The 19,455-nt window shown below is 46.7% G+C and overlaps 1 protein-coding gene across 1 annotated transcript in view; it reads left to right on the top strand.

Annotated features, from left to right (window-relative positions):
- Positions 1 to 4,112: 4,112 nt before the first annotated feature.
- The window catches only part of NEMF (nuclear export mediator factor), a 31,388-nt gene continuing 16,045 nt past the window's right edge, over positions 4,113 to 19,455 (top strand). Inside the window, exons 1-15 of the mRNA XM_045017209.1 lie at positions 4,113 to 4,251; positions 6,874 to 6,942; positions 8,229 to 8,331; positions 9,416 to 9,541; positions 9,621 to 9,769; positions 10,005 to 10,072; positions 10,453 to 10,539; positions 12,161 to 12,237; positions 13,323 to 13,393; positions 13,484 to 13,559; positions 14,750 to 14,812; positions 15,735 to 15,812; positions 16,177 to 16,385; positions 18,656 to 18,841; positions 19,353 to 19,416. Of these exons, the coding sequence (XP_044873144.1) occupies positions 4,193 to 4,251; positions 6,874 to 6,942; positions 8,229 to 8,331; positions 9,416 to 9,541; positions 9,621 to 9,769; positions 10,005 to 10,072; positions 10,453 to 10,539; positions 12,161 to 12,237; positions 13,323 to 13,393; positions 13,484 to 13,559; positions 14,750 to 14,812; positions 15,735 to 15,812; positions 16,177 to 16,385; positions 18,656 to 18,841; positions 19,353 to 19,416 (1,485 nt within the window). The 5' untranslated portion in view covers positions 4,113 to 4,192. The remainder of the gene's footprint in view (positions 4,252 to 6,873; positions 6,943 to 8,228; positions 8,332 to 9,415; positions 9,542 to 9,620; positions 9,770 to 10,004; positions 10,073 to 10,452; positions 10,540 to 12,160; positions 12,238 to 13,322; positions 13,394 to 13,483; positions 13,560 to 14,749; positions 14,813 to 15,734; positions 15,813 to 16,176; positions 16,386 to 18,655; positions 18,842 to 19,352; positions 19,417 to 19,455) is intronic.

Genomic DNA, 19,455 nt, shown 5'->3' with positions numbered 1-19,455 from the left:
ACCCCACAGAAGGACCTGGTCTATTCCATGATGGCAGCCCAGCCTGGGTGAGTCAAAGTCTCTTTTTATACAGCCACGCCCCAGAAATCCTGACTAGGGGGAGAGAGACACCCACCCCGCAGAGATCCTTAATGGGCTGGGGTGCACCCACACACCAGGGATTCTTATGGGTGGGAGGAATGGAGACAGCCAGACACACTGAGATCACTTCCTCCAAGGAGCCTGGGCCAGACAGGGAGACACAGTCCCCCCTTTACATATCTGCCAGACAACCTTCCTACCACCCCCTCCACACAATGTTCTTATCTGGAGGTGAAGCCAGGGAAACCACATGGAGGATTCTTACCTGGGGAACTGGGGTTACCCACTTACCACCAGAGATTCTTAAGGGCAGGAGGAACAGGGACTCCCACCTCTGTAGCATGGGGGTGGGTCGCCTGCTGGGATCATCTGGGCATATTTCACCTCGTCAGCTCCCTGCCATTGCCTTGGGGGCCCCTTGTTCGCTGCCTCTGGCACCCACTTTAGCCTCCTTCCTGAGGGCTGAAACGCTTTGATCTATCTAAGGTCTGTGGGATCAATATGTGTCATGGTGTAATTCTGTGTTATTCGGGGGTCAGACTAGCTGAGCTAATGGCCCCTTCTGCCCTTAAACGGCATGAAAACATTTCCCTGGTTTCTCCTGGCGCCTGTCAGACACCACGGTGAGGGGCCCAATAGACGATCCTGGACACAGGGCTCTGGCTCTTACTTTACTTGGGGACGTCAGCGCTTTCCTAGCAAAGCTGCTGCTAAAGCGCTGGATTTGGGGAACGGTTCGGCTCCGGTTCAGAGATCTCCCTGCGCGGGGTGAACCTGCCACGAGGAGTGGGAAATGCCGCCAGCAACGGGAGGTGTTGGCTGAGCTCCAGGCTGCCCCCGTGTGGCCAAAGCTTAGAACTGAGCAGCGGAGTTTAAAGCTGGCGCCGGGAGGTACCTGGACACGCGGGGCAGGAAGGCTCCTGCGTGTAACGCTTCTTGAGTGGGCAGCTGAGCGTAGCTGATTGCCGGAGTTCAGGGCTGCACCCCGGGGTGCTGAGCAGGTGTCTGTGCTCAGGTTGGTCTCGCTATGATGGTTTCTGGGAAATGTGGGGTCACCAGTCCCCCTAGGGAGAGGGGAGCCAGCCCGGGAAAGGAGGCTGTTAAAACTCTGGTACCAATTGGCAGTGGGAGAGCCAGTCTCTCTTTATGCAGCCCCCGCCCCATTCCTCAGGACGAGGGTTGTGCTCAAAGATCTGTGCCCCGTGTTTTCACCTCCGTGTGAAGCGCGCAGTGCAAATAACCCTCAGCGCATCAGCTCAGTTCCCGGCTCCACTTCCACCCGCTCAGAGTGCAGAGCTCCCAGGCTGAGCCTGAAGTTGGAAGCGGGAGACCCTATAACCAGCCGGGCCCTGTGGCTGGTGCCTGTGATCCCAGCTCCTGGGGAGGCTGAGGCTGGCGGATCGCTTGAGCTCAGGAGTTCTGGGCTGCAGGGGGCTGTGCCGATCGGGTGTCCGCACTAAGTTTGGCATCAATATGGTGATCCCAGGGAAGCTTGGAGTCCCCAGGTTGCCTAAGGAGGGGTGAACCGGCCCAGGTCGGAAACGGAGCAGGTCAAAACTCCCGTGCTGATCAGTAGTGGGATCGCGCCTGTGAATAGCCACTGCAGCGTAGCCTGGGCAAGACAGTGAGACCCGGTCTCTTTTTATACGGACACCCCCCGCAGAGCCTGGAGGGGAGATGGGAGCACCCACACGGTGGGGATTCTGAATTGGGGGGGGGAAGGGATGCACCATGTACCAGAGGTTCTGAAGGGGGAACAGGGACACCCACACACCAGGTGTCTTGCAGCAGGAGCTGCGGTCTTGATTTGCACACGGCAGTGATGGGGAATTAACCACCTCCCTTGCGGAGCTTGTTCCACTAGATAATTAGCCTCACGGTTAAAAAATGGTCATTTCCAGGTGGCATTTTGTGACATTGACTGCGAACCAATGGGGTTGTGTTCAACCTTTGTCTGGTGTACTAAGGAACCCTTTAAAATTACATATTCCCCCCACTGGGAATTTGTAAAACGTATTTAAAACAGTGATTAAATCCCCTCTTAACCTCCATGCAGTGAAATCAATTGAGCTTCTTCAATCGCTCGCTGTAGACAGAACAGAACAATGCACATTTTCCTTGTTTTTAAAGGCAAAAATCCTGATCTTTCCAAGGGGAGCTTCTGCTTCAACTGTCAGTTTGGGGAAGGATTTGGCTTCCTGGGTTATAATCTGCCCGCTGGGTTATAATCTGCAGTCTGAAGGGTCAAATTTAGATGAGGCGTTAGTGCTGCCCCCGTGTGGCCGGAGAGGAGAGCTCACAAGCAGAGTTGAAAGCTGGAGCTGGGAGGGACATGGCTGGACACGCGGGGCACAAAGGCTCTCGCGTGGGATCCTCACTGTGCAGCAGGAGGCGGAGGCGATCTGAGGGAATTCAGGGCTGCACCCTGCCATGCTGAGCCGGTGTCTGTGCTAAGTTCGGCATCAATCAGGTGCTTGTGGGAAGTTCGGGGTCCCCAGGCTCCCAAAGGAGGGGTGAAGCAGGTCACCCCTGGAGCAGGTTAAAGCTGCAGGTTGACAGTGGGGTTGCTGCCCCTGTGAACAGCTGCTGTAGCACTGCCGGGGCAGGACACTGAGAGCCAGTTATACCACCCACCCGCCTGTGTCGGGGGCTGGGAGCACTCACACCCTGGGGACCCTGAGTTGGGGCAGAAGGAGGCCCCCGTGCACCAGGGAGGCTGTAAGGGCGAACAGGGGCACCCAGCCACCCACCCGAGATCTTCTAGGCGGAGGAGAGTGGCACCCACACACCCAGGAACTTGTAGAGGGGGACAAGGGCATCCACACTCCGGGATCCTCTGCAGAGGGATGGACACCCACACACCCAGGATCCTGTATGGGGGGCAGAGGTACCCGGACACCTGGGCGGAGGATGGGGGCACCGGAACATCCGGGATCTTACATGAGAGGACAGAGGAGCCTGCAGCCCGACATGGGACGGGGGCGGGGGAAGCAGGAGCATTTCCCAGTCCCAGGCTGTCCCCGTCTGGCCAAGGCACAGAGCTCACAAGCAGAGTTTAAAGCTCCAGCTGCCAGGCTGTAAAACAAGCCGAGCACCGTGGCTGGTGCCTGTGATCCCAGCGCCAGGGGAGGCTGAGGCCGGTGGATCGCTTGAGCTCAGGAGTTCTGGGCTGCAGGGGGCTGTGCCGATCGGGTGTCCGCACTAAGTTCGGCATCAATATGGTGATCCCTGGGAAGCTTGGGGTCCCCAGGTTGCCTAAGAAGGAGTGAACCGGCCCAGGTCGGAAACGGAGCAGGTCAAAACTCCCGTGCTGATCAGTAGTGGGATCGCGCCTGTGAATAGCCCCTGCAGCGTAGCCTGGGCAAGACAGTGAGACACGGTCTCTTTTTATATAGATACCCCCCGCAGAGCCCGGAGGGGGGAGACAGGGGACCCCCCCACATACACCCCCCCCGCAGAGCCCGGAGGGGGGAGACAGGGGACCCCCCCACATACACCCCCCCCGCAGAGCCTGGAGGGGGGAGACACCCCCCCGCAGAGCCCGGACCCCCGCAGAGCCCGGAGGGGGGAGACAGGGGACCCCCCCACATACACCCCCCCCGCAGAGCCTGGAGGGGGGAGACAGGGGACCTCCCCACATACACCCCCCCCGCAGAGCCTGGAGGGCGCATGGGGCCTCCCACACCCCAGGATCTTTAATGCAGGAAACTCCAAACCCGGGACACTTTGTGGGGGGGGCCAGGGGCACCGCCCCCTCCCCCGGATCCTGTCCGGGGACATGGAGACCCCCACACCGGGCTGGGGGCGGCGATGTCACCGGCCGGCGGGGAAGGGGCTCAGCGCCTCCGGCCGGCTGAAAGTGCAGTTTGGGGCCGTTGCGATGGCCCCCGCCAGGCCCGGGGCGAAGGGGAGCGCGGAGCCCCCGCCCCCGCCCCGCGGGACTCTCAGCCCGGGACAGCGCCCGCCTCAAACGCGCCGCACAAGTGTGTCTGCCGGGGCTTGCCGTAGGGACGCGCACTGCGCATGTGCACCCGTTGGTGTCGGAGTGTGTGAGGAGGCAGCGGGTGGGGGTCGCTGTGTGTGAGGGGGCCGCGCCCCGCCCCGCCCCGCCATGAAGTCCCGCTTCAACACCATCGACATCCGGGCGGTGCTGGCCGAGCTCAGGGACAGGTAGCGTCAGCGCCCGGCCAGGCCGGGGTCCGGGGGTGTCCAGTGACCCGCCCCCCCCCCCCGGGATGCTCCCGCGCGCTGGAACCCCCTGCCCGGGAACTGCCCGCACCGGGACCCCCCTCCCCTGTGGCCCCCCGACTCTGCCGCCCTCCTGAGACCCCCCCCGCCGCCCTGTGTGAGAGACTGGGGATCCCCCACTGCCCCCCAACGACCCCGACCGGTACTGCCCCCCCGCACATGAGAACCCCCCAGGGGAACCCCTGCCCCCCCGCCGCCCCGTGTGAGAAACTGGGGAACCCCCACCCCGCTGCCCCCACCGCTGCCCTGTGTGAGAAACTGGGGAACCCCCACTGCCCCCCCGCACATGAGAACCCCCCAGGGGAACCCCTGCCCCCCCGCCGCCCCGTGTGACAGACTGGGGATCCCCCACCCCGCTGCCCCCACCGCTGCCCTGTGTGAGAGACTGGGGAACCCCCACCCCGCTGCCCCCACCGCACATGAGAACCCCCCAGGGGAACCCCTGCCCCCCCGCCGCCCTGTGTGAGAAACTGGGGAACCCCCACCCCGCTGCCCCCACCGCACATGAGAACCCCCCAGGGGAATCCCTGCCCCCCTGCCGCCCTGTGTGAGAAACTGGGGAACCCCCACTGCCCCCCAACGACCCCGACCGGTACTGCCCCCCCGCACATGAGAACCCCCCAGGGGAACCCCTGCCCCCCCGCCGCCCCGTGTGAGAAACTTGGGAACCCCCACCCCGCTGCCCCCACCGCACATGAGAACCCCCCAGGGGAACCCCTGCCCCCCCGCTGCCCTGTGTGAGAGACTGGGGAACCCCCACTGCCCCCCCGCACATGAGAACCCCCCAGGGGAACCCCTGCCCCCCCCCCCGCCGCCCTGTGTGAGAGACTGGGGAACCCCCACTGCCCCCCAACCACCCCGACTGGTACTGCCCCCCCCCGCACATGAGAACCCCCCCAGGGGAACCCCTGCCCCCTCGTCGCCCTGTGTGAGAAACTGGGGAACCCCCACCCCGCTGCCCCCACCGCACATGAGAACCCCCCAGGGGAATCCCTGCCCCCCCGCCGCCCTGTGTGAGAAACTGGGGAACCCCCACCCCGCTGCCCCCACCGCACATGAGAACCCCCCAGGGGAACCCCTGCCGCCCTGTGTGAGAAACTGGGGATCCCCCAGCTGCCCCCACCGCACATGAGAACCCCCCAGGGGAATCCCTGCCCCCCCGCCGCCCTGTGTGAGAAACTGGGGAACCCCCACCCCGCTGCCCCCACCGCACATGAGAACCCCCCAGGGGAATCCCTGCCCCCCCGCCGCCCTGTGTGAGAAACTGGGGAACCCCCCACTGCCCCCACCGCACATGAGAACCCCCCGCAGGGGAACCCCTGCCCCACCGCTGCCCTGTGTGAGAAACTGGGGATCCCCCACCCCATCTCTCTGGGTGAGAGACCAGGGAAATGCCCCCCTGGGAACACCCCTGCCCACCACCCCATGTGAGAAACTGGGAACTGCCCCCGTGGGAGCCCTCTTGTCCAGTTCCCCCCAGGAACCTCTCACCTCACCGCCCGGTGTGAGAGACCTGGGAACCCCCCACCTGCAGCCCTCCCACAGGAACCCTATCGCCTCACGTTAGGGACCTGGGAACCCCCCTACCCCATTGGTCCTTATGGGAACTCTGATGCTCCATAACATCCCATTGCCTTGTGTGAGAGGGCAGGAGAGCCCTGACCATCCTACCCCACTGTCCCCAGGGAAGCCCTAACATCTCCAACCCTATTGCCTTACGTGGGAGCCCTGATTCCTCTGCACACACACCCATTGTCCTGTGTAAGAGACTAGGGGTGTCTTGACTTCCGTGCGCACACAATCCATTTCACCCCACTGGAGCCCAGACAAACTGCACCTCCACCCCCATTCTGCTGTCCCTCATGGAAGTCTTGAGACCCCATCCCACTACCCCCTGGAACTCATATAGTCCCTCTACCCCCATCCTATCTCACTTCCGCCAGGGGGACACAGATACCCCTCAAGATGTGATTTACATGAGATTTTATCATCCGTGTTATGCTGGCTTGAATAACTGTGAATGAAACAGCAATGGGGTCAAATCTCAGTTGTGCTTTCTGTGGTGATGCTGAAAATGCTTTAGTCCCATCCAGGCTAGTTCCTCAAGCATTCTCAGCACCCGTTCAACCAGATGTATTGCTGACAGTCACCAGCCAGGGGGCTAGTTTGCTAATGTAAGTGGGGCTTCAATGATAAATTGGTGATGCAGAGATATGCATATGCATTAGTGTCTCATTACGCAATTTGTCACTGAAATTCTGGAGTTGTATTAGAGTCTTGTTCAAGTGGCTATTCTGTTTCCATTTTGCATTTATTTAATTAATGGTGCTCCTCGCATCTTCTGATTGTATCATAATTTTCCCTGGAGCGTGTCCATTTTACTTCTTATGCCCTATCACCTCTTCAAATGCTATTTGTATAATATATTGTAACCTAGGAAACTTATTTGTGTACATATAGATTCAGTTGTCACTGAATCTTTCTGACAGGCTTGTATGAATTCTATACTGGATTCACAAAACGTGTTTATTTTTTGTTTAACAGCTTATTGGGAATGAGAGTAAACAATGTCTATGATGTGGATAATAAGACATATCTTATTCGCCTTCAAAAGTAAGAACTTCTTAACATTTGTGAACTGTTTTATTCCTCCTTAAATTTGAGCCTATTTGTTTTGTATTAACAGCTGCTTATCAAGCCTTTATAACCAGTTTGCTAAAAAATAGTTTTGTGTTGTTCCCTGGAAGAAGAGAAATATTTTTATCATGGGAGTTCTTAGGAAATATCACAGGAAGATAATTGTTTTTGCTCTTTTTACAAACAAAATACAGAAAATAAGTGGAAGAGCAGGTGTGTTTTGTGCCTACATTTTTTTTCTCGTAAATACCAAGAACAGTGCATATGCTGTGGTAATGATAAGCAGCTGTGATCACAGGAGTTGCTGTTCTGAAGCTATTCGTCTGTGTAATCAGATGCTTTTTACATAGAGCCAGAAGAGTCCCTTTTGGTCACCTAGTTTCTGTGTTAGCTTTCTCTTTTCCCAATTGTAATACACCTGACCAACTGGACCAGGGATCCCAAACTCAAATCACTATGAGGGCCACATGAGGACTAGTATGTTGGCCCGAGGGCTGCACCACTGACACCTTTTCATATAAAGATACAAAAGCCCCGGCTTCTGCCCCGGCCCCGCCCCCACTCCACCCCTTCCACGAGGCCCTGCTTCTTCCCACCCCTTCCTTGGCCCCATTCCAACCCCTTCCCCAAAGTCCCCACCCCAACTCTGCCACCTCCCTGCCCCTAGTCCAACCCCTTCCCCAAATCCCCGCCCCTGCCCCGCCTCTTCTCTGTCTCCTCCCCTGAGCGCGCAGCTCCCCGCTCCTCCCCCCTCCCTCCTGGAAAGCGCTAGGTGCTGCCAAACAGCTGTTTGGCGGCAGGAAACGCCTGGAGGTAGGCAGAGGAGTGGGGATGCAGCGTGCTGGGGAGGAGAGGGAGCTTGGCGGCCACAGGTAATAACTCTACGGAGACGGGAAGCTTGGCGGGCCGCATGCTTGAGACCCCTGAATCGTGTGGGAGACTTTTCAAAATAACTTCCTGCAAAAGGTATGGTAATCCCGGATATTTTTGGAATAATCAAGTTACCTCAGTATATCTAGCCCTTAGTTTAGTTTATCTCGTTTTTAACTTTGTTTTTTTGCTACCAATCTGGCCTCAATATATCTCAACGTTCTAATATTTTTGACTAGAACTTTGGCTGAAAGATTTCTTTGACTTGTAGTTGAAGTTGAAGGGCTATCTGTGGTACTTTGGTGTACAGCTCTAATGTAATGAAATGTCATTGGTATAATGACAAACTGGTGACTTTTAAACTGTCAAACTATTCTTTATTTTGTCAACAGGCCAGACTGTAAAGCTACACTTCTAGTTGAATCTGGTATACGGATTCACACAACAGAGTTTGAATGGCCAAAGAATATGATGCCATCTGGGTTTGCAATGAAGGTAAATTAATCTTTCTCTTTCTGAAATTTCCTTCAGAAGAGAGAGTAGTGCTGCAGTTTCACCTCTGAGATGTAAATTAACTATTAAAGTATTGCCAACTAGCTGAGTGGGTCTTGGTCAAGCAGATGATGATGATGTGGGGACTGGCTGAAAGGAAGGGCAACTGCAGAATGGTGGGGGACACAGAACTGGTGCTTGGTACCTGACAACAGTCAAAGTGTAGTTTTTAAGACTTTGATACTCAAACTCGTAAATGTTCACTGGACTAGCCATGCCTGTTGGAATTTTACTTTGGCTAAGTGAACACATTATTATTAATATTATTATATAGGCCAGATTCTGAAGTCTCTGTGTAGGCAAAACCCAGAGTGAATGGGAGTCTTGCATGAGTAAAGACTTCAGGATTAGACTCTCTGACGTGTCAGGTCTTGAAGTGAAGTATTAGGCTCCAGCTCGGCAAATGGATCTGTTGTGGATGCAATCTGATTGCAAAATCAGATTACAGATCTGGTTAGCTCCCCACTCCTGCAAAGAGCCCGAACAGAGGAATACAAGAGAGCCCACGAGGAGCTTCATTGAAATGCCTTTCTGCAAATCCCCCACTGAAGTCAGTGGGAGTCTTGTGGTGGATGCAGGAGTAACGCTGAGTGGAGGTCATTGCAGGATCGGTTCCTTAGGTTGCACTAGCTCTTTCCCTCCTTGGCATGGCAGAGATGTGCAAGTTTCAAATAGTACAGCTGTTTTTATTACTGTAAATGCTGAATGCTTAACAAAAATGTTTAATTTTTTGCAATTTGGAGCTACTATTTATCTTTAACGAGCAAGAATAGATCAGAGCTTGATGGTTGTCAAAGTTTGAGCAGCTCATGTATATAATATTCAGGTTTGTAAGTTTATACCAATTCTTGTATTTGTCTATAATAAGTGGATTAAAGATAAACAAGAAATGTTCAGATTGTCACGGGGGGGGAGGGGGCACACAATTTTTTAAATATTTCAGTTTAAAATACTATGAGTAGGACCTTTCTGTTTACACCTTATATACATATGCATATTTTAATATTTCTTTCTTCCCCATCATCAGTGTCGTAAGCATTTAAGGAGTAGAAGACTTGTCAGTGTAAAACAGCTGGGGATAGACAGAATTGTAGACTTACAATTTGGAAGTGATGAAGCAGCCTATCATCTCATTGTTGAGCTTTACGACAGAGTAAGTCATAAAACTGTTTAGTCTATAAATTAGTATTTAATATGGACTCTAATAATGGTCAGTTTTGATGCTATTGCAGGGAAACATTGTTCTGACAGACTATGAATACTTAATTTTAAACATCCTGAGGTTTCGCACAGATGAGGCAGATGATGTCAAATTTGCAGTTCGGGAACGGTACCCAGTTGATAACGCTAAAGCACCTGCACCATTACCTTCCTTGGAAAGGTAACTTTATTCTGTGCAACATGCATATTGTAAATAAAGTAAAGACCACTTTTACATATAAACATTTTGAGTCTAAATAGTCTGTTTTAAGCTTTGAATTTTGCGTAGGTAATGTAGCTCTCACGGAATTGAAATTGTTTGCTTTCTTCTTTAATTCGGAAAACATGGAAAATCAATTCAACATCATGCATTTAATCTTTTGAATAGCAGCTATTCTGCTTATTATGTTTCTTAGGTTGACTGAAACAATATCAAATGCACCTAACGGGGAACTGCTAAAGAGGGTCCTTAACCCACATCTTCGTAAGTAATGACATTATTACAAAATGAAATGTGCAAACTGTTTGCATTCATATTAGATGTAATCTGAAAATTAAAATAAAAAACACACAACTGTGTCTCAGAAGGTTCAAGACAGTCTCCTATATATAAAATGCAAAAATATTTGTTAAAAGACTAGAATTTTAATAAAAAGGTATAGGGACTTGGCTGCAATCCTTTAATGTGCTTTATATGGGTGTAGGGATTTGTCCATGAAGCACTTATAGTATCAGGACCTTTGTTGAATTTTCTCAGTGGTGGCCAGAATCTCATATTCAGTTTTGGAAATTAATCATTCTTAATACAGATTTCAACCTGAATCTTTAAACTGTTTTCTAAAGTGGTTCTCTCTACTTTTGTAGCTTATGGAGCCACACTCATTGAGCACTGCCTTATAGAAGCTGGATTGTCTGGTAATGCCAAAGTAGATCAACCGATGGGAAGCAAAGGTATGTAGGAGTATAATATTTGTGCACTTCAAAGTTTGCTTGACTATATTTGGAGGGGCAGAGAAGACACCTAGGCACCCTTCACTGAGGAAGTAAAAGAACAGTGGCTTTGTTTTATGAAAAAGGGTCTCAGCCAGGATTGGTTGAAAATGCTGAAGAGAACTTTGATGGAAGGTTAATTTGTTAGTTAAGTTTGGTCTCTAAAAGCATGATTTATTTATATGTAACCATTGGTTTCCAGTATTCATACTCACTACTCCTTGAATCTCTAGTCACCCCTTATTCTTGTTTTCATTATAAATATATCTAAGTGCTATGGTGTTAAGCAAAGTGGTGGTCCTCAGTTGAATCTTAAAAGCTGGTATGTAGTGTTCCTTTGGGAAGTGTAGGCCTGGTAATTCTGTGAGCGTTCAGTGGATAAGGGGCTGGATGCTGCAGGGAAAAGTCCGAGGATTTGGAGACTGGTGTTTGCTTATTGCTACCTGTCCAGAGAAAGTGATGCCTGGAAGACAGGGCTTGTGTTGCCAGAGGCTGGTGGTTTCAGGGAGCTGACCCACAGCAGGCACGGACAAGACTGCTTCACACTAAGAGCAGATAGTGGTGAGGCACTTCACAGCCCAGGGTACCCTTGGGGAGCATCACAATGGATATGCAGTGTAAGTTTTTACAGGCTCTATTCTCTTAAAGCCCTAGCATTGCTTACACGCCAGGATTTTTCCATCCCTTTTAGCCTTAATTCTGAATAGTTACAGTAGCACTTCATCATATGGCATAAAGTTAATTATGATATTGGAAGGAGTAATAAGGGACTTACTATACAAGAGTCATGTGCCAAAGTGTTAATCATGAAAAAAATGATATATTGATTAGAAAGCAAGATGGTGGATTTAGAATGAATTAGAATAGTTGCTTTTGATATGTTTGGAATATACAATTATGGGTTGAGGTGATTAGGTCAGAATGATTAGTTCTGTATCGTACTTTGCTATGAGTGTTTTTCGGAGGGGCAGGACTCTGTTAATATGGTGATCTCTAATTAATTAAAATAATATAATTTTATTATATCTGTTGTTATGTGAGTTGCTGTAATAAAGAAGAGAGCTTTATGGCTAACGTTTCAAAAATAGGGACTTTCATTGTACACCCTTGCCAAGACAGGTAATTTCAGGCATCCAGTCCTTGCTTTTTATGTGCGATTATGGATTTGTGCCAGCACTCTTACATTTTATATATGTAGCTGCAATACATATTTTTTTTAAAGAAATATCTCAAAGTTTAAAAAGGACACAAAATGAGGCTTTCTTCAAAATGGACACTTGTTTCTAATGCGAGGAGTTGATGGTTAAAGATGCTTATTAAAATGCAGACCTTTTTTGAAATTTACAAGGTTTTAGAGTATTTCAGAGAGTAGGATTATTGAAAATCTCATAATCCAGACTTCTCACAAGAACTGTACCTTGTAAAAAATTCCTCCGTACCCCTGACTAGAAATGCAGTTAGTGGCATAGGTTAGTTTTTGGTCTGTCAAGCTTTACCCTTCATTGGTGAAGTAGTGTACTATGTGTTTATGTAAAATATCCCAAAATTCTTGTCTCTTCAAGATCCATTTTTTTTCCTTTAGAAAATATTGAAAGGGTACTTGCTGCTTTACAGAAGGCAGAAGAATATATGAAGATAACTAACAACTTTAGTGGGAAGGTAAACCCTAACTGATACCTGCATGGTTCAAAGTTAAACCATCTAATAAAAAATGAACATGCGTTATTGTTCTTCTGTCATGTCAGACATTTGCTATTGGTTTAGCATTCCTATCGTATCTTTTCATGTTGTCTTTCTATTTTTGCTGCTATGATGCACTCCAGATACTAATAAGGAATATATATATGACCCTTGTCTTGGGCATGCAGCCTGTAAACGAGCTAACGGAGTAGAAGGGACCTGTCTGACTTGTGTGTCACCGTTGTATTTAAACACTGATAGTAATTTTAACACATGAAGTGTTCAGGTATATCAAAATAATCTTAGTCTGTAGTTCAATGAGGAACCAACATTTAATTTTGCAGTCATGTGTCTTCAAGGTATTCATGTGCCTGGTGAGCAACATGACTAATTTATCCTTCTACATTGATCTTAATGCAACTCAGGAATAAGGCCTGAGTAGAAAGACTGCCAGTTACGAGTAGGTAATAGAGATCATTCTTTAACCCTGGGAATGTAGTCCTAATTTTCAAACATGTATTTATTTATTGCAATAATAACTATTGAATATTCTCTGTGGGCCTGTGTCAGTGTTTCTGATCATTTTCACTTCTAGTGGAAAAATTGTGCTACAGCCCATCCACTCCTCTCTCTTCCATGTTCTGAGTCTGCTGCCTTATAACAAGTTCTTCTCTAACTTCAAGGAGGAAAGGATTGCTCAGTTTATGGTACACTTCAGTTTGATTCTGACTTGCCCATTGTTGCATCCCAAACAAACAAGGATTGTTTAAAATGTAAGGTACAAAGTTTGTGTGATGCATTGTAGACTTGGGGTTGTTATAGAAGTTCAGCTTTCATTTGGAATATTTTGGAATAAAGGTGAGTGGCCAAAATGTTACTGCAAAGTCAGTTAGCACCATAAAGTCTCTACGAAAAAAGTTCTTACCAATGGATTTAGTGTCAGATGTTTGCAAGGTGTTAAACTGTTCCTCCCTGGGCAAGAAAGGGAAAATAACTTTTAAGATTCCTGGAAAGAAATGAGTATGAATGTGGTGTCTTATGGTTTTTGGTTTTTTTTTTAAAAGGGTTATATCATCCAGAAATGTGAGAAAAAGCCAAGCCTGGAGCCAGATAAACCTGCAGAAGAAATCCTCACGTAAATATTTGAAGTATTAACTCCCTTTCTTACTAGAAAACTAGTTTATATTAAGCACTCAAGTGATACTATCAAATGTATATTTTACAGATATGAGGAATTTCATCCTTTCTTGTTTTCTCAACATTTAAAGTGTCCATACATGGAATTTGAATCATTTGATAAGGTATAGTGGTTTTGCTTATACTGTACTAAGTAGTTTAAATGACTGATACTAAAAACATGAAAGAAAATATGGTGCTGAAACTATTACCTTTTAATGTTTTATGACTAGTTAGTTTGGTGTGTAAAATCAGTAAGTATCATACAAAGATATAGGCTAAATAAAATACTTCTTGGTGACTACAGTTGACCCATTTATGTTCCCAGTTTGTCTGTCATGATCCAGTAATTGTGGTGTTGTAACTGTGTTGGTCCCAGGACGTTAGAGAGACTAGGTGGATGAGGAAATATCTTTATTGGACCAAATTCGTGTCTCTCACCAATAGAAGTTGGTCCAGTAGAAGATATTTCCTCACCCATCTTGTCTCTCAAATGTCCAGTAGCTGAAATATAGCATGTGGCATTGGTGAAAGACATGTTTGTGTTCAGAAACTAGCTACTCTCTGTCTTCACATGCTTAAACATATTTTGCTGGTGGTTATATAGGTGTTTATAGACAGTTGGTTTATAGCTAAGGGTAATAGCAAAAATATAAACATGGTGAATGTTTGACATGGATTTTCACTAAAAATGTAATCTACCGTTTCTGGTGCTTGGTTAACATAACCTATAGATAATTATTTTATACTAAATCTGATGCCTAGATTTCCCCACTTTGCACTCTCCTGCCATGCCTCCCCGTCATGTTTGTACCACCTACCTCACAGCGCTGGTGATTTCTGTAGCATAAATAAACTCAGAAAGTTTATCGTAAGCAGTTTCTGCCTATTGAAACCAACCACAAAGAACTGTATTGAACTTCATGTGCTTGAATTGGCAATTCTGTTCTTATTAAGCAGTTGATTATTATGATGGCTCATTGCAGAGATGGCTGTACGTAGAGTATTTTCACAGTAGATACATACTTACAGTAAGGAATGTGTTCCTTCCTTCACTACATCATTTGCTAATATAGAATTTGGCTCCAGTTCAGTCCCATGGTTAAAGCTAGGCCTGTGCTTAAGTACCCTGCGGAACTGGCCCTTGACTAGGTAGAGCCGGGGAAGTTGTTGAAACCTATTTTAGGATCAGACTCCTGTTTGCAATCTCTGCAGTCTCCTCCTAGGAACAGGACCTCCCCCTGGCTGCTTACTCTTTCCTGATCTAGGTTATTGCATCTTTTGAGATTCTTTAAACTGACTTTTTCTCTTGAAGGCAGTGGATGAATTTTACTCCAAGCTAGAAGGTCAGAAGATCGATTTAAAAGCTTTACAACAGGTACAGTCTCATTCATGAGCAGAACAGCTGATCTAACTCCTTTAGCGTTTCAGGGTGCTAGACACTTGCCTGATTTAGGGGCTGTTTATAGTTTGGTGGGTGGGTGCGGTCTTGTTCAATTAAAGATAACGAGTTGACTTGTAGGGGCAGGTCTGAAGCTTTGTGCACCAGGGCAGTTCTTATTGGGAAATTACGATCACTATGACTGCTACTATCATTAGTGTTATGATGCTTCCATGGATTCCTCTTAAACTGTGCACACAGCATTGAATAGCTAATCAACAAGGGAGTGCCTGTGCAAAAATCACTGAAGTGGCTTTCACTACAGTGGCTCAGCAGAATGACAGTGCTCATCAGAATCCTGTTTCCACATCTTTCTTCTCTGTACTGTAATAGGACACAGTTGGGTGTTGAATATCCAACACTGTAAAATTTTTAATATGCAGAGTCGATAGGTGCTACGCCCAGCTCATGAGACAGCTCATGGTGTCCGACACCATTTGATGGTCCAGAGACATCGACACAGAGCACATCATGGGACACTGTCAGTACTAGGATGAGTAAACAAGACCGCTGGTCAGGGAAATAACTCACTTCCTCCCCTGACGAACCAAGGGATGCACCCCACACATGTACCTATTCGCTACACCAATACTGACTTGGACTCTAACTACATTCTATGGGTGGCATATCCGAGATCACTTATTCATTGAAGCTTTAAAAACTCCCACATTCCAATCTGGGTCTATGCTGGTTATGTACTATGTATGTATCTTGTGAACCTTGTAACCGATACTTGTAATCTCTCATAACTCAAGCCTGACCCCAGATGTACAGTACCTTCCTTCTTAACTTGTGTACATTTGATTTTAAACATTACCTTTAATAATATTTTTCCTTTCTTCTCTTTGGCTGTTGAAAGGAAAAACAAGCACTGAAGAAGCTGGAAAATGTTCGTAAAGATCATGAGCATAGACTTGAATCTCTTCATCAAGCTCAGGTAGAACTATGTGTTTTCATAAGACAAGTTTTAAGGAGAAAATATTTTTAATATTCCATGCAGTATCACCTTCACCATAAGTTGTGTTCCTTAGTGTTCAGTTGAGATAACAAATTGGAGTATTTATTCACTAACAAGTTCCCTCTAACTTCTCTCCCTTTTTGGTGAAGTGTGAACTGTAGTGATGACACTGCTTCTTGTCAATGCTTTGCACGCCCTTGCAAGAGGTCGCCTTTTGAACAATGTGGTGTTTAATTTTAGTGCAGCTGTATTAATTGTATGTATTTGTTTCTTTAATCATCACTTTTATAAAATTGAATTGGTTTTTAGTCTGAATTGTAAGAAAGCTTTTTCTTTCCTGAAGGAAGTTGATAAGGTAAAAGGAGAACTCGTAGAAATGAACCTGGACATAGTGGACCGAGCTATCCAGGTGGTTCGCAGTGCGTTAGCCAACCAGATAGACTGGACTGAAATTGGAGCAATTGTAAAAGAAGCTCAGGCTCAGGGAGACCCTGTTGCGAGTGCAATCAAAGAATTAAAGCTTCAGACAAATCATATCACAATGCTACTAAAGTAAGTATGTTGTAGATCAACGACATTAAGAGGGACTAATCCCACAACTAGCAAGTTAACTAGGAAAAGTGCATCTTCATTTGAGTTTACATTATTTTCTCAGTTAATAGATGTCAAATGTATTCATGGTGCTGGGTTATAGCAGCATTAAAGCGTGAGTGTGAGGGCTTTGTGAACAGACAGAGAGGCACTGATTCAATATGCACCTTCCTTTCTTGGTTTTCCTTTAGTTCAGTAACTGAAATAAACTCTTCAACCATATAAAAGCAAGAGCTAACTGATCACATTTAAAAAGTGGTGGGAAATGTCTAAGAGGAAAGGGCAGTAGTGAGCAAAAGCACTTTTACCTGCACGTCCTAGGCAGTTCCAGGAAACATGCCTCTCATTTGGTTTGATGCAATAGGCAACACCAAGCATATTATACAAAACAAATACATTTAAAAAGTCAGTAACTTAGAGAATCTTGACATTCCTTGATGCCAAAAAAAGGGGAATCTAGCTGGAAGTTTAGCATGCTGCAGGCTGGCTGGACAAGATGCCCCAGTAATCAGAGTTCAAATTCAAACTGGTATGAGCTGTGATTTAGATCATTCTGCTCCCTCCAGGAAAATCATCACAAGAAGCTTAATATTGGATCAGTGCCTTGCCCTTGAGGACACTTAAAAATAAAAAAACTAAATGAGGTATAAAACATAAGGGTCCTGCAGGTATTGGCATCAAACTAGAAATATATTTAACTGTGTAAATTCACTGGAAATCCCATGATCCTAAAACCAAATAAAAGAGAACTTCGTTTGAGCTGATATATAGAGACCCCCATTAGGAAGCCTAATAGAGAGTAAAAAACTGATAGTGGAAAATATCTTAAGTCAGAATGGAAAAGAAGGATATGAGAACTGTACTGATAAGCAAAAAGTGAATACAGGTCAGTCTCATCTTACGCTGGGGTTATGTTCCGCAGTCAGCGCGTAAAGTGAAAATCGCGTATAGTCAAAATTACATCGAGTGTAATGGCGGGTGGAATCGCCCGCACTACAGAAACAGTATTTAAATTATTTTTCTCTTTTTTTTGTTTTTGCCGACCGCGTAAAGCTGAAATTGCACATGTTAAATGTGCCTAAGATGTGACAGACCTGTAAGTGGGTTTCCAGATATATATTCCAGCTTCTGAGTAGAATGTGGGGCTGAAATAATCTTGCTTCTGCTCACTGTCACAATTTGCTTCCTGTGTTATTTTGAGGAAGTTCTGTGGTCTGTGTTATGCAGGAGATCAGACTAGATCAGTGGTCCCCAAACTGTAGGGTGTGCGTAGGAATGTCCGTGGGGGAGAGGGACGCAGTGGGGCCTGGGCCAGCCCCTGTGGGGAGGGAGCACCACCCAGCCCCACTTTGCCTCCAGTTCAGCTCTGGCCTGCTCCCGGACATGGTTCAGACCCCTTTCCACCTCTGGTCCCTACTCTTGGCTCCCAGCCACAGCTCCACTCCTGGGTCCTGGGCCCTAGCTTGGCCACGATTCCACTCCTGGCCCAGGGGTTTAGGGTCCTGCACACATTCCGTTACTGGTTGGGGAGGGTGCAAGAGGAAAAGTTTGGGTACCACTGGACTAGATGATCACAACGGTCACTTCTGGCCTTGCAATCTGTCAGTCTCTCCGCTATTTCAGTTTATTTCGCAATATGAATTAAGGTCACAGCTAATCATACCCATCATCTAAAGATAGTTGAATCTACAGAAGATAATGGAAACAATAGTATACTTTGCTGTGTGATGCAGAGAAAACATTATTTTGCTGTATGCTCCTCTACCTCCTTAAGGCTACACATGCCAAACATCGCAAGAGAAGGCAGAGCTCACTGTGTTGATGAGTAGCAAAGGCAACTCAAAGTAATACGTGCTCAGAATAGCTTCACGATAACGGATCAGATATTTCACAAAATCTCAGACCATTACCTATCTTGCATTTGCTTTGATTAAACATAATGAGCCACAATCTACTCTTCATTTTGCACAAAGATGAAGGGTAAAATATCCTATATTTGTTTCATCTTTGTTCTTCTCCTTCCGTCTGAAAGTGCATAATCAAAACTGTTATAATTACACATTTATCTTTATTCATAACCATAGAGCCTTCTTCAGATTGAAAAAAAGAATGTGTATCTTTTGTATTATTATTTACAAAATTAATGGAAGGAGGAATGCATCTTGCTAACTTTTACAATTAAAAAGTCTGGAGTACTTTTAAAGACATCAGTTACTTTTATATTTTGGTAGAAACCCGTATGTATTATCAGAGGAGGAGGAGGAGGAAGATGACGAAGCTGATCATTGGAAAGAAGTTGAAGAACCAAAGGGGAAGAAGAAAAAGCATAAAAATAAACAGCTGAAGAAACCTCAGAAAAACAAGCCATTGTTGGTTGATGTTGATCTCAGTTTGTCTGCATATGCCAATGCTAAAAAGTAAGATTTAAAGTGTGTATATTTTTAGTAGTCTGCTCCTTATCAGCTTAATTTCAGTAGACTCTGCTACTATCAAAGAAATTAGTCTTTTTCCTACAGAAATATTTAGTGTATGGCCTTACCTTAGTTATAGACTGTCCATTCCTCTGCCCCAGAATGTCGTCTTGCTATTTCTGTGTTAACCAGTGTCTGACAACCATTTAAATTTAATGTTAATTACATCAAGCATAGAAACAGACACAGGACATAATGGCTACTTTCTCTGCAAAGCAAATATAAAGGCAGGGTTCTACATTTTTAGTGAGGATAATAAATTAGTAACTTAATTTCAACTGATACAATTTTCAGATGAACAGTGATAGGCAATAAGCAAAAAAGCTAAGCCAAACATAACATTTTCATTATCAGAATGGAGTATTTACTGCTGGCATGAAGTACCATGGGAAGAAATAGCTATAAAAATGAATTAATATGCTGGGATCTGAGATGTAAATGGATTTATGTTTCACAGATATTATGATCATAAGAGACATGCTGCCAAAAAAACACAGAAGACAGTAGAAGCTGCAGAGAAGGTATTTATTGTTTGTTTTGAATGTAGTTAAAAGCAAAGA

The sequence above is a fragment of the Mauremys mutica genome, chromosome 4, assembly GCF_020497125.1.
Source record: "Mauremys mutica isolate MM-2020 ecotype Southern chromosome 4, ASM2049712v1, whole genome shotgun sequence".
In the NCBI taxonomy this organism is placed as follows: Eukaryota; Metazoa; Chordata; order Testudines; family Geoemydidae; genus Mauremys; species Mauremys mutica.
Note: the sequence above shows the minus strand (reverse complement) of the source record. Positions and strands in the feature narration are given on the sequence as shown.